Source organism: Sebastes fasciatus, chromosome 4 (assembly GCF_043250625.1).
Source record: "Sebastes fasciatus isolate fSebFas1 chromosome 4, fSebFas1.pri, whole genome shotgun sequence".
Lineage (NCBI taxonomy): Eukaryota > Metazoa > Chordata > Actinopteri > Perciformes > Sebastidae > Sebastes > Sebastes fasciatus.
In genome coordinates this window covers 12,369,451-12,383,293 of record NC_133798.1, presented here as the reverse complement: position 1 = coordinate 12,383,293, position 13,843 = coordinate 12,369,451, and the positions used below count along the sequence as shown (strand labels likewise).

General features: G+C 40.0%; 1 protein-coding gene across 2 annotated transcripts in view; it reads right to left on the bottom strand.

The window, feature by feature from the left end:
* The window catches only part of LOC141765789 (guanine nucleotide-binding protein G(o) subunit alpha), a 113,276-nt gene that overhangs the window by 2,352 nt on the left and 97,081 nt on the right, over positions 1–13,843 (bottom strand). Inside the window, exons 7-8 of one of the 2 annotated variants that reach the window (XM_074632018.1) lie at positions 13,539–13,692; positions 3,649–10,547 (exon numbers count right to left, since the gene is read on the bottom strand). In XM_074632018.1, coding sequence (XP_074488119.1) covers positions 10,360–10,547; positions 13,539–13,692 — 342 coding nt within the window. In that variant the 3' untranslated portion in view covers positions 3,649–10,359. Of the gene's footprint in view, positions 1–2,744; positions 2,899–3,648; positions 10,548–13,538; positions 13,693–13,843 lie in introns of those variants that run through there. The other variant, XM_074632017.1, reaches the window with a different exon arrangement.

Here is a 13,843-nt window from a genome sequence, read left to right as displayed (position 1 = left end):
CAAACATCCACCTCTGTCTACAGAGCAGCTCTTATTAGATCAGTTACAAGTTCCTTCCATGTCTTCTTAATTCTTAAATTGAACAAGACATGAGGTTAATACTACTACTTAATAATAATAATAATAATAATAATAATAATAATAATAATAATAATACTATTCCCTAGTTGGTTTACTTTTATTGCATAGGTTTCAAACATTATTCTCAAAGGCTTCTCATGGGAAGGGGAGGGGAAAAGAGATGCAACATGTCAGATAGACTTACTGTGATTATCAAGGCAGTTAGAAAATAAGTAAAGCATGAGAGACAGAAACGAATAGGAGTGTCTGAGAGAGCTGCATGTGTGTGAAGAGGGCAGGAGACAGCTCTCACTTGCCATCTCCTCTCTTCTCTCTTCATGGCTGACCAAGCGTGACTGTCTCCTGCTCTCTGACTCCCAATCCCTTCCTTTTCACTGCCACGGCTACATCTGACTCTCACCTCCACATGAACAACTCTGCCTCCTTTTTTCTCCCCATCACAGCTTCTATTTCAGCCTCTCGTTTGCTTCCCTCTCTCTCTCCCGTCTCCTCTCACTACTTCTCGGCTATCCTTTTAAACACAGTAAAGTAAATCTTCATATCGCGCTCTTCAAACTGAGGATTTCACCGTTCTTCAATCAGGCGACATCAAACGTTTGGTTTCTGCTATCTCTCCTGCTAACACCTGATAATTCAAACTGACTCAATGCTGTGAACAGCTGCTTTGATTAAAAAAATGCCACATCTCTCAGAAAGGTTTCAACTCAGTGACAGTTAATGTCCTCGCAGCTCTGGAGGTACAATGCAGAACAAAATAATCTGCTGTATCAATCAGTGGCCAGAAACACAGGAGGGGTTTTTAGAAAGCTACTGTGCCTCACATTAAGATCGGACAGCTGGTAGTCATTCATACGTTTACATCATCTCTTTTAAACTAGTGCTCCTCTCTTTACCCCTGACACATATAGTATCACCTAAATTTCAGCCTCTTAATATTGGCTTTCAGGCAGTTTTAATACTTAAGATTTTAAGTCAAAGGGATAGTTTGACATGTTGGGAAATATGTTCATTTGTTTCCTCCTGAAACCATAGACTGTATATAAAGATGGACGACATGACAGCCCCCCAAAAGTGAAGCCAAAACATCTTGATCGCCCCCTGGTGGCTGGCTGCAGTATAGGTCATAAATCCCGCCTCCTCCATGTTAGCGGATGGGAAAAATCCAAGAATCCAAGTACTCGTCAAATACATTTTTCCCAAAGACGGTTTCCGTCATTTTAGGTAGTTCTTATCACGCTGATGTTTGTTCAAGTGTTCAATTTTCTTATAAGTTTGGTTACTACTAGTTATTTGATGCTGTAAAAAGTGGGTGAGACGTCATAATTTGGCAGCTGTGATTGACAGCTGCTCTGAGGGAGGTAGTCGTGCAGCCGGAGGCTCGGGAAATGTACGAGAGAGGAGATGTAACTTTAACTTTCCATAACCGTCACGAGTCTGTGTAATAGAACATGTGTCAGTTTGATCATAAATGTAGTTATGGAGATATTATTGTTAGTTGATGTGTCTTTCTAGCCAAACAGCTACCGTGGTGATAACGTAGCAGCTAAGTGGCTCACGCTATCAAGCGGCTGTGCTCGGCTTGTGATTGGCTCGGGTGGGTGTGTGGGCGGGACCTCAATACCGCGGCTCAAGCCCCCCCGATCACTTCTGCGCAGACTCTGGCACCAAAGGACGTCAAAATCTCAAGACGGCAGCCCCCGTAGCTGGGATATTTTGGCTTCACTTTTGTGCTACAGTGCTACAGCTACAGTGGGTGGAAGTGAAGACGCATCGTCCATCTATATAAACAGTCTTCGGTCTGTACGGTAAATATCAAGCTACAGCCAGTTAGCTTAGCTTAGCATAAAGACTAGGAACAAGAAAGGGGAACAAGCCTAGGCTCCATCCACATAATAAAATCTTCCAAACAACACAATTAAAACTCATTAATTAACACGTTATGTGTCGTTAAGTAATCCCTACAAAAAACTTCTAAAAATACAGGGGGGGTTATGTGTCAGACTTTCTGTTGGAATTGTTGTTTTTCTAGTTTTGTATGGATTAAACAAACAAGATAGAACAGGTTAATTAGTGAACTTCAGAGGTGCTGGTAGGTGTATTTTGTTACCTTTGGACGGAGCCAGGACAGCTATTTTCCCCTGTTCCCAGTCTTAATGCTAAGCTATGCTAACCGGCTGCTGGCTCCAGCTACATATTTAACATACAGGCATGAGAGTGGTATCAACCTTCTCATCGAACGTTCAACAAGAAAGTGAAGAAGCGTATTTTCCAGCAGAACTATTCCTTTAAAACTGCACTAAAGATACATTTTGACTGACCTGTATGTCATAGTGGTCCTATTTTGCACTAGTCTGCAGATGAACAGCCCTGTAAACCTCTTTCCTCAGTAATGTGGGCTAAGCTGAAATATCACAGCTGTGTTTTTGTTATGTTTTTCTAATTTTATACCCTAGCATATTGATCAGTCAATTTATGGTACATCAGGCTCTTTTTCTGTCCTACGTAATTGGATTCAGTTTCACTGGTTGGCAGCAGCTTTTTGTGTTCTCTAAGAAATAAATTCTGTGCACCTGTCAGGTTTCGTCGCTGCTTACGTGTTTTGGGAGCTGCTATTTCTCACCCATGCAACTTGGGAAAACTAACAATTCTTTTTTCTTTTGTACCTGTGTATTCGGGGAAGCAGATGCTGAGTGCAGACTTCTTGATCTTCTCTGCGAACAGATCCTTCTTGTTGAGGAAGAGAATGATGGAGGTGTCGATGAAGAACTTGTTGTTGCAGATCGAGTCGAACAGCATCAGAGACTCGTGCATACGATTCTGCGGAGGAGGACAGAAGAAGAGGGGGAGAAAGAAAGGGATGGGAAAGAATGAAACAAAAGAAGGAGGATGAGATTAGAGATTAAGGGAACAGGTGAAAGGAAGAGGAGGAGAGGAGAAAGAGATGACAAGGAGGGGAAAAAAAAGAAAAGACGGGGAGAAAAGTATAATGGATGATGATAAAGAGAGGAAAGAAGAGAAAAGTTAAAGTTACAACCAATCTAAAACAGTAACTGAAGAAAGAATATCATTGTTATGGCCAGAGTTCAAAGTCGACAACAACACACACCCCTCTCTCTCTTTCCAATTAAAACTTTAGCAAAGGAGAGCGGAGAGTAGAAAGGGAAGATACAGTCATCAACATTTTCTGCTTGTGCATCTTCTGCATGCATGTTATGCAGTCAGACAGATACCGACTGAGGAGTGATTTCTTTGTCACACACACACACACACACACACACACACACACACACACACACACACACACACACACACACACACACACACACACACACACACACACACACACACACACACACACACACACACACACACACACACACACACCAACAAGAAGAAGAAACAGTGGCGGTGTTGGTTTGCAAAGTGGTTCCTGTTCAGAGAATTCTTTCCAACATTCACAATAAATAATCAGTTTAGGAAAACACAGAAATTGAGAGGGAAGGAGAACAAAATAATCAACAAACACACACAGCACAGAAACAAAATAATTAGGTCAGGAAAATAATCACACGTATCAAGTGGTGGTGCTTTATTGCCATTTCTCGTATGTATAAATACAACTTTCAATAAATTATCACAGCAGTGAGGGAGTTACAGCAGATGTATTTTACTTACAGTGCTCAGTAAAATACACTACACGCACACATTCATACATACTGTACACACACACACGCAAATACACAATAAACAGGTTTGTAAATTTGCTGTAGGTGATCTGTACAGTATAGAAAGGACGGTGGTTGGTATTGACAGAGGGGGGTTAAATGATTTTGGACGTTGGAGGGTTGAAGGCTGAAAAAGTTGCAGCAGTAAGGGTTGAGAGCATGATGAGAGCAAGGGCTTTCACCAGCTCATACTCGGCCTCCTTAGTTCTACACTAGTTCATTACGGTCCTGTGCCCTGCGGCTTCCTGAATCCTCTCCAAGTCCAGCAGTAGAGCAGGATCTCCCTGGCTCTGCAGAGGCTTTAGTGCTCATTTTATCGAGTGGAACATATTATAAGACTACCCAAAAGCATTTACAGGCAAAACTCTCCTTCTAAATTTGAAGCATAAATAACTCAGCAAAAAGACACCACAGGAGCTCCTTTATCTCTAACATGGGATCAAAATTAAGTCAAAATCGTTTGGCTGCCATTGTGGGATTTAAGAAGTTGTTTATGTTGCTAAGGAATTGAATTGGCACATGGTGCTAACATTTCTTTTGTGCCACCACCTGCTGCCCAGATCAACTAGGACCTTTGTTACCTGAATGAACCACTGATTGTATTATTCACGTAAGACCCATTCACGTAAAAAAACAACAACACTATTACCCATAAACACTCTCTAGCATGAAGTCAGACTACATTACCCACAAATATCTTCGGGGAGTAGGAACAGGAGTTTATCGTTGGGACTGAAGCAGGACATAAACTGTTACCCACTATACTCTCAGCCTCGCCCGCTGATGTCACTTCTCCATCTGTCGTTTTAGAGCTATTATAGAGTGCTGCAGGGATGACGTGTTTTTGTAGGCCAACCAGGGAGTTAGCATCGCCCTGGGTTCCCTTGACAAAACGTCAATGGGATTTTTCCATTGGGTTTTGGATTATTGCAGAAAATAAGCTCTGTGGCAAACAAATGTTTATGATACTTACACGTTTTGTTCAGCAAGTTAATCTTCACAAATGAACACCACTTTTATGATTTTTGAAGCGTGAATGCAATCGCCAGAAGTAAAAAGATAACGTTAGGCTATAAACGAACTACACCATGGTCACACGAACGCGAGTATACACAACGAGGCTGTAAAGGTGGACTAGTTTTCGGCGTGATGACGTTTAGTAGTGTCATTTAGCCACTTTTTAGCAACTGCCTTTTTTAAGACACATAAAAAAATACTAATTCATGAGTTGTGTACTTCCTGATGTATTTTATGTCGTAGAACAAAACGTTAAAATTTCTTAAGCTTGTGTTAACTACAGACCTTATTTCAGGCATCTAACTAAAAAACCCATTGACGTCCAGACGAGGAAACCGGAAGTGCTAAAATGCTTACTCATTTCCAGGTTTGTGGACTGCAGCACTCTATAGCTATTATACCATCTTGTACAATGTGCTTTGGCAATACTGTGTTTCAAAACAGTCATGTCAATAAAGCATCTTTGAAATTTAATTGCGAGAGAGGTGATGTGATGTGAGACACATTGGCTCTTGTAGGACTACAATTTTCTAATTTTATGTCTGCCCTCATCAATGAAATGAGAGTTCAGTTTACCAAAGATGCAAGTAGAGTCCTTAATCAAACTTCTCTCCTCCAATCTAATTTTACACATTTATACCATAACTCATGTCAAAGAAAAGGTGGTTGTGGTTACTTTTAATGCACAGCGGGAATGTTTTGGTCCATTTACTAAATATCCTGGTATACGATACCTGCATTTAAAATGGCTAAATTCACAGCGAAATCAATTCATCCCAATGGAACCACAACAATTAGTGGACTCTCTAACAGAGGCCGAGTAAAAAAAAACGTGTCTAAGTTACATTTTGGTGAACTTTGACACAAAAAAGATATTTCAGTTGTCTGCAAGGTGATTTCAATACTGCATAAATTGAAGGTTAACCCAAAAAAATACTATGGTTTACTATATGTTATGTGTAGCAATTGATTTAAACATGCAAAAGCACAGTTATGGTCCTTTAAATTCACTTTCAACTGCATCTGATATGACACTGAATAATCTGTACAGCAGGAACATGGATACATCCCGTTCTGTGCACTGCCTGAGGTTAACACGGGCATGAAAGAAGATGGAAGACAAAGCTCCAACAGTACAGCACGCTGCTTTAGCCACCCCGAGGGCAAATACAAATGTAGGCATGTCCTTTTAGCTGCATGTGAATTGGAGCTTGCTAACTTACTGTGGATGAAAATTTCACCAGCCCATTGTTCCACAGCGACATGTCTACTGCTGGCTACTCTCTAGGCTTTCAAGCATAAAAATAGGGACATTAATGTATATATAAAAACAAACAGATTTAGGCGAGGGGAGTCCTGCATTAAGTGAGAATGATGCTCAAATTATTCATACAACAAATGCTGAATTAAACACGTGTACAGTGGCAGGGCATTAAGGGGGCTAGAACATTACTCTAATTTAATTGTGCAAGGGCATAGTTCTACTATGCAAGTGTAAGATAGTTTGTTTTGTCTTTTCTGTGTAGCGCAATTAAAATAACCCCCAAATTTAAGCACTAAGCACAGATACTCATCATGTTGATGTGAAATATTTGTTTGGCTTCTATGCAAATTACAAATAAAACTGGTTTTCCCTGCACAATGTAACCGCTGAGTGAAATAAAGAAGTGAATTCATAGAAATCTTTTATGTGGACTTATTTTGACATCATTTCAGGACAATACCTTTTGATGTTTCATGTACATTTAAAGTCATATCTCCAAAGGCGATGCAGTCGGATCATTTTACTTTCGCTTTCTATAATTAAAATGTTATAAATCGAAGGAGAAGATTATAAACCAAAAGCCTTCAGCAGCAGGCTTCATGTTTGGCAAAAGAACCAAAAAGCATCTGAGGCTCTTTGGTTGGATATGGTTGTATTATTTGGCACGGGCAAGTAAGGTGACATTTTGAAGTCCCATGGGTGCGTTTGTGTCTTCAGTGTGTGTGTATGCACATGTACGTGTGTTAAGGGCCTATGTGTGGAAAGGGTAGACAGGTGCCTTCTGGGTAATTAATCCACAGATACTGACTCCACCACACACAACCCCCCATGGGCTGATGTTGTCTCTCACACAACATATACAGGCACGTGCACGCACACACACACACACACACACACACACTGACCTTTCCTGTACTATCAACAGACACACATGTAGGTAACTATATACAATCGTAAAACACACACAAATACACAGACAGATACACACACGATGCAGGCTGATCAACAGCCTTAGGCAGCTCTCTAATTAGGGAAAGTTGGCACAGATGTGGTAGGAAGAGCTGATGACATCATCTACCTGTTTTTTTAAAAAAATGGCAGCTTTGAGCAGCGGGTGAAGACACGCCCTCGTAGTTTCGAGTGTGGAGGGAAGAGTGGAATGAAGCAATAACGCAACTCTCTACCTCTGTTTGCCAGAGAGCACTCGTACCAGTAAAGCAGAGTTCTGTTTCTATATTCTGCTGTAAACTGTTGCTTATAAAGAGAGAAGGGAGGAGCTGAGGATATTTTCCTGGTATTAAATGCATCTCTTTGGCTTTAAAGTCAAGGCTCAAAATTTGAATTGTTCACACAAACTGCACACACCACTTTTCAGTTCAACTAAGCTGTGCACTACATCCAACCTCAACCCTACAGCAGCTCTGGGACGACTACTGTCCAGCAGAAATGGAACTCTGGAGCAGCAAGCAAAACATCGGGGCTGAAATAATAGTCACAAGGTTGACAGTCTAGTCCTAGCGGACTATATGTACTTACCAACACACAATCTTTCAAAGCCAACCTCTGGCTTTTTAAGGCAGATAGGTGTACAATAGGGATATTACACTGTACAACCCCACACAATGGATGCGGCCCCAGGGCCCCATAAAATCAATGCTTCCTTTGAAGCATTATCTGGGAACAGTCTGGTTGAGTCAGAACACTACCTCTTGTAGCTTTTCATTTAAAGTGATTTTATAGTGGACCCATGAATGCTGTAATAGGAGAGCTCGTAAAATCAATCCTAAAATACGACCGGAGGTGACATCCACAGGGATGACGGATGATGGCAGAATAAATAGCAACTTCCTTGCTATAAATTCAAATAACTATATTTAAAGTAAAGGGGAAAACAAATTATACTGCTTACCTCTTCTAACTTTGATCAAAAGATTACATTACAAAGAGACAATTTTAATCACATCTTTCTATAGATAACAAAAGCTAATTTACTCTCAAATGAAAAGCATCCAAGGCCAAAACACTGATGACGCTATTCATTTGCAACAAGGAAACACACAAATCAGTTCTGCTGAATGAACTCTTGCTGGGTAGTTTACAATAAAATGATAAGCAACCATCATCTCTATAAATAGATATTTGCATATGAATGCAGAATCTGTAGGCAACGGTACAAGATTTTGGCATTGGAAGCGTTCTGGTTTCTGTTTATAGTCCGAGTAGAATGGACCAATCACGTTTGAGCGGGCTTTGGTTGCATGCAGGTCTGTGTGAGAGAAAAGAAGCGGAACGCATTGGTCAAAATGCAATCTTGTAACCCACTGGCTGACGACGATTTTGTTTTTAATTAGCTAAAAATAAACTGTTAACTGAGTGTAAACTGACTGCTTGTGAAACAACCTGGTCGTAGATGTCATCTCTCAACTCCAACGCCATTATAGTGTCTCAAGTTGCTAATCGGACTGTAAACAATGAGCAGTGCACAGAGGAGTAAGTCTTGGCCCAGCTATCCGCTGGCTACAGTGGAACCCCAGAAATATTGGAGATTGCCCCCGGAGGCTTACCGTCGTCAGACCAATAGCCGATGGGTTCCGAGATCGCTCAAACCATGACTGACGCTGTACAGTTTTCGACAATATTACTGAAGTGCCAACGGCCATGTCTATGCTTTAAGTCAAATGACTCTACAAAATATAAATTAAATATATTTTTTTAATAATTTCAGTTTCTTCTTAAATGTGTATGTGATTATAACATTTTTCAAATTATGTATGGTATAATGGCATGAGTTTTTAATTGTAGAAAAATGAGACAAGCCTAGTCAAAATTGGAACAATCACTCATTGTGGGTGTTACCACAGTGTCTTTTTGTTACTACCACTAGGAGCTGCCAAGGTCAGAAATGTTCAAATTCTACACATACATAGGGACTTTAAGATCTGAACTAGTCAACATAAGTAACATCAATTTAAAATGCAGTAAAAAAAGAGAAATGTGACTTAGAAAATGTTTGCTGTATGGACGCTGACGTGAGACGTGACAAGGCGAGATGAACGGATACTGTTATCAATTGGTCCTACTTGTTGAATCATTATGATTAGCAAGTTGTCACACTGTTTAATATGGAACTACAAAGTGGGCAATGAATAAGACATTATCATAACTAGACATATTATTAGGACTAAATAAAAAACATAAAGACTACGATAAAATACAGAAAATATTACAATCTGAAATTATTTAATAAATAATTAAAACTAACAAATTACCATAACATGTTATTTTTTTAAGTATATTTTTATTTCAGTAACATATATCTAATAATGGTGTAAAACCCTTTTTGCAGGGGACTAGTATTACCTGGGGACCTCTAGTCATGTAATAATTAAAGAGGTCGTCTGTGATCTTAATCCCATGTGAACCGGCCATGTCCGTAATATGCCAAGTAAAGATTCCACCTACTAAATTACCTATCATATTTCGCCAAACAGAGGTCATGTGATAATATTAGTCCTGTGCGAATCCGCATCTCTGTGATTTGGGGGCCAATTTATTTTTTCCAAGATGTTTTTGTTTTCTCTGCTTTTTTCCAGATTGTTACGCAGAGCCTCGACATCATATCCGGGGGATAATGTCAAAAATTTTGAGTAAACTACAGACTTTGTTCATCCCGTGCAAATGCGCCGCACAAAACACAAACAACATAAAGAAGGAGGTGTGCACAAAAGCTATTTTGCAAAAATATATAGAAATGCATTTTTGTTTTGCTGATGATTAGTAAGCTGGACATAACCTTGTTGACAGTTTAATATCTCATGCTCATCTTTCTGACGTAAACTGAGAGTGAACTGAATTTGACCCTGACTAGTTAAAAAAACATACTAATATATTCACTTTCACATTGGCACTTCATGTGATTGAGGCACGAGAGGAGTGACAGCTCAAATTTTGCAGCACACCAGCAAAATATTTGGCGTCTCGGTACGATTAAATGCACAAAGTTACTGGAATTTGCCGTTAGTTCTTCTTTAGGAGGAACTGAGAAACGCAAATACATTAAAAGAAGTCTCAACCAACTAACCAACCAACCACTCAACCAATCAATTCATTCTTACGGTAAAGCAGTATGGCACCATCACGAACACAGCCCAAACCCCTTATTTAACTGATGACATCACTGATATGGGCCACATATCCTACAAACTGGTACAAACTGGTAGGTAAACACAAGTCACACGTCCTTCATCCATTGGCTAACATTTAACAGAATCATCAGTAGAGGCCACAACCCCGCAGGTTATTTGCTATGATGACATCAGTGACAGCATCAAAGACAAACTGGATGTTGTTGGTGTCTGTAGCGCAGGTCACATGGGAGTAGACCTCTTTGCTGGGCGACTTGTTCTTGTTCTCGTACTGAGACTTAATGTGGTCTATTCCGTCCAAGTAAGTGTCTGGACCTGAGGAGAGAGGCACACAGAGAGAGAGGTTAAAAAGAGTGGGAGTTGAGTGGAGGCTGAAAAGCTGTTTATATCAGTGGACTATCCTACATTTCCTGTATCAGCACTATTTTCTGATATTTTATGAAAACATAACCTTTGGCTCTCTAGCTCAGCACACATTCTGCTGAGGTGTACGGAGGGCTGTGCTTACTGCTAGCCAAGCTGTAATAAATATGATACATGGACAACTTTTTCAGACAAAATGGAAAGGTGACAAATGGAATGCGATGGGAAATGTTATGTCTTGGTATTGTTGGCAAAGTCTGCCAGTTTCTGAGTATTGCCAGTTTATCAAAGTCTTTATACAGCAACAGAACAAGACTGACAGATGTGAGGTCTTAGAAGCGAAAGGTTGGAACTATTGCTCGTATTGTATACTGATTCATTTTACAGCAGTGCCAAATCTAATGTATGACCTTTCAGTTCAAGTCCATTATAAACTGTGAGAGTTAGTTCTGCTTGTAATGCAAGCACTTGCCATGCAGTGGATTCAATCAAGAGCTTTAATTTGTTGTAACGCTGTTGGAATGAGTCCGATCTCAGTGGAGTAATTTTTGCTCAAAGTGTCACTAACATCTACTTGGCTCTCAGCCATCAGCGGCACTGTGGTTTGTCTGTCTGCTTCAGCGGCGGCTTCATCAGAAAAGGCTCGAAGTCTGGCCATGTAAAAGGATGAAGAGAAGAAGAGGAGGAGGAGAGGAAACAGGTTTGGAATCCTAATTCTCTCTTTCTCACAGTCTCTGTGTTTTGGTCTCTCTCCATGTTGCTTTCCCACAGTCTTGCTTTGTCTATTTTTTTCTCACACTCTGGCTTTCTCACGTTGTTTCCCCCTGTGTTGTCTTATCTCTCATTTTCTCTTGTATCTAGCAAACCATAGCTCCTCTCCTTTGGACTCCTGGTAACACGCCTGATTTCATTCACTACTTCTCTGACTCTCATCTTTGTTTTGTTCCAGAGTCTGAGCTCTATGTCTGCTCTTTCCTGTTGCCTTCAATCTTCCGTTTCCCTTTCTGTCTATTTGTGCTCCTCTCCATTCATCCTTCTTCAGACAACCTTTTGTTTGCAGTATAACTTTCATCAGAACAATTGTACTTTCTACAGACAACTGTGCTCTTTTGCACTCTATGAATATGCTGCCAAATGCACCTTATTCATCGCTCCCCTCAAATTTTTTTCACAAGGCTGATAAGACATATTTTACTTAAATATGCAGAGAACTGTTGCTGCTAATATAAAGGCTGGGGTTTGCTATAAAGTTAATACATGCACAGTGATTGATTTAGCCAGCTGGTTTGTGTTTGTTAATTCAACGTAGGGCTGGGAAATATATATACATCAATTAGATATTATTTGTGTTTTTGCACCATGTGTAAAATGTTTACATTGTAAAAATCTAGGTATTACAACGTGCACATAAAGATGACTTTTAACCAGAAATGAATGTAGATGATAGCTGATTACATTAGCAGTCTTGAGTCTCGACAGTCCTGTAAACTGTGAGATGAATAGTTAGATAATATTATACAACGCTGAAGTTTCCTGGACTGTCATGACTCCGGGTGGTGAGCTGGATCTGGATATTTTATAGTGAATCTAATGGACACATCTATGAGAGAGATGGACTGAAGACTCCACACACTAATATGAGTGTTTGATTTGGTTTGGTTTGTTGATGAAGCATTATCTCATTATTAAATGTAACTGATTATTAATGTAGATGTCTGCACTCTTCTTATATGAAGCAACTGGTGCTGACAGTCCTTAACCAGCCCTGATTCAACATAAAAATAAAACTACAGGAGGTGCAAATACTAGATTTGTGACAATTAAAACTGTTATTTAAAAGGGAAAGAAAAACTAAGAAACTAGCTGTTGGAGAACGTGAGGTCTAGGGCAGGGGTGCCCAAACTTTTTCCCTTGGAGGGCCGAAACCTGAACTTAATGGTGGGCCATGGGCCAAAAGCATACACCTATTGTATTATATTGTTAAGATGCAAAATGGTACTAGGTTTCCTTAAGTTTCCCTAATTGAATATTCTTTTAGCTTTTACATAGTTAACACTTTAAAACCCCCCTGCTGAATACAATTGGGCTCATTTCCAGTTATACACAATTTCTACAATTCCAAGACTGTTTAAGGACGACAGTATGTAGAAATAGTCAAATACACCATTTTACAATAGGTGAAAATAATACCTCATTCAAAAAACTGCATGTTTTTTTGCCCCAGACTGCATGGGATTAGCATAAAGTGGGCATGTCTGTAAAGGGGAGACTCGTGGGTACCCATAAAACCCATTTTCAGTCACATATCTTGAGGTCAGAGGTCATGGGACCCCTTTGAAAATGGCCTTGCCAGTTTTTCCTCATCAAAATTTAGCTTTAGCAAACTTTGGAGCCTCTTTCCCGGCAAGCTAGCATGACATGGTTTGTACGAATGGATTCTTTAGGTTCTCTTGTTTCATATGATGCCAGTATCTTCACTCTAGCTCTAAAACAGCCTGTTACAGCCTCCAAAATACGGTAAAGTTGGTCTGGATAGCCGGACATCCTGCGGGTCTTTTAATTAAAATAACCTTATGGCCCCAGTTTGGGCAGCCCTGGTCTAGAGGCATGTATGACTCTATGTAGAGAGTAATTCTATCCACAGATCACTGAGATCAGATAAAAACACTTCCATTTGAAGAAATATATTTTGAAAATGTTAATGTCATAAAATCTTTTTACTACTACTGGTGCTGGGTTTAGTGTTGAAATGCTTTGTCAATGACTCTTTGACCAACAACTTATATGTCTTAAAGTTAGGACTATTTCTCTTTCCTTAATCGGCTACTCTTTTTTTGTTAATACTAGGTGGGGGAAGCTCTACCTCAGCGGTCACAGTGCCTCCCAGTGTCCATACAATTATAAAGCATACAGTATGAACTCGTCATGAGTATGGATATGTACCAGTGTACTCAGGGAAGCAGATAGACAGTGGTGACTTGATGATCTTGCTTTCAAAGATGTCTTTCTTGTTCAGGAAGAGGATGATGGAGGTGTCCTTAAACCACTTGTTGTTGCAGATGGAATCAAACAGCTTCATAGACTCGTGCATGCGGTTCTGTAGAAGAGACATTACCAAGGGTTAAATGGGGTTTAATCAACCAGACAAGCATACAGAATTTTTGCTCAGATGTGTTCAGAACACTCAAGTAGTCAAATCAAAACCACACATCCTGCATACACACTGTTGAAACACAAAGAGGAACTGG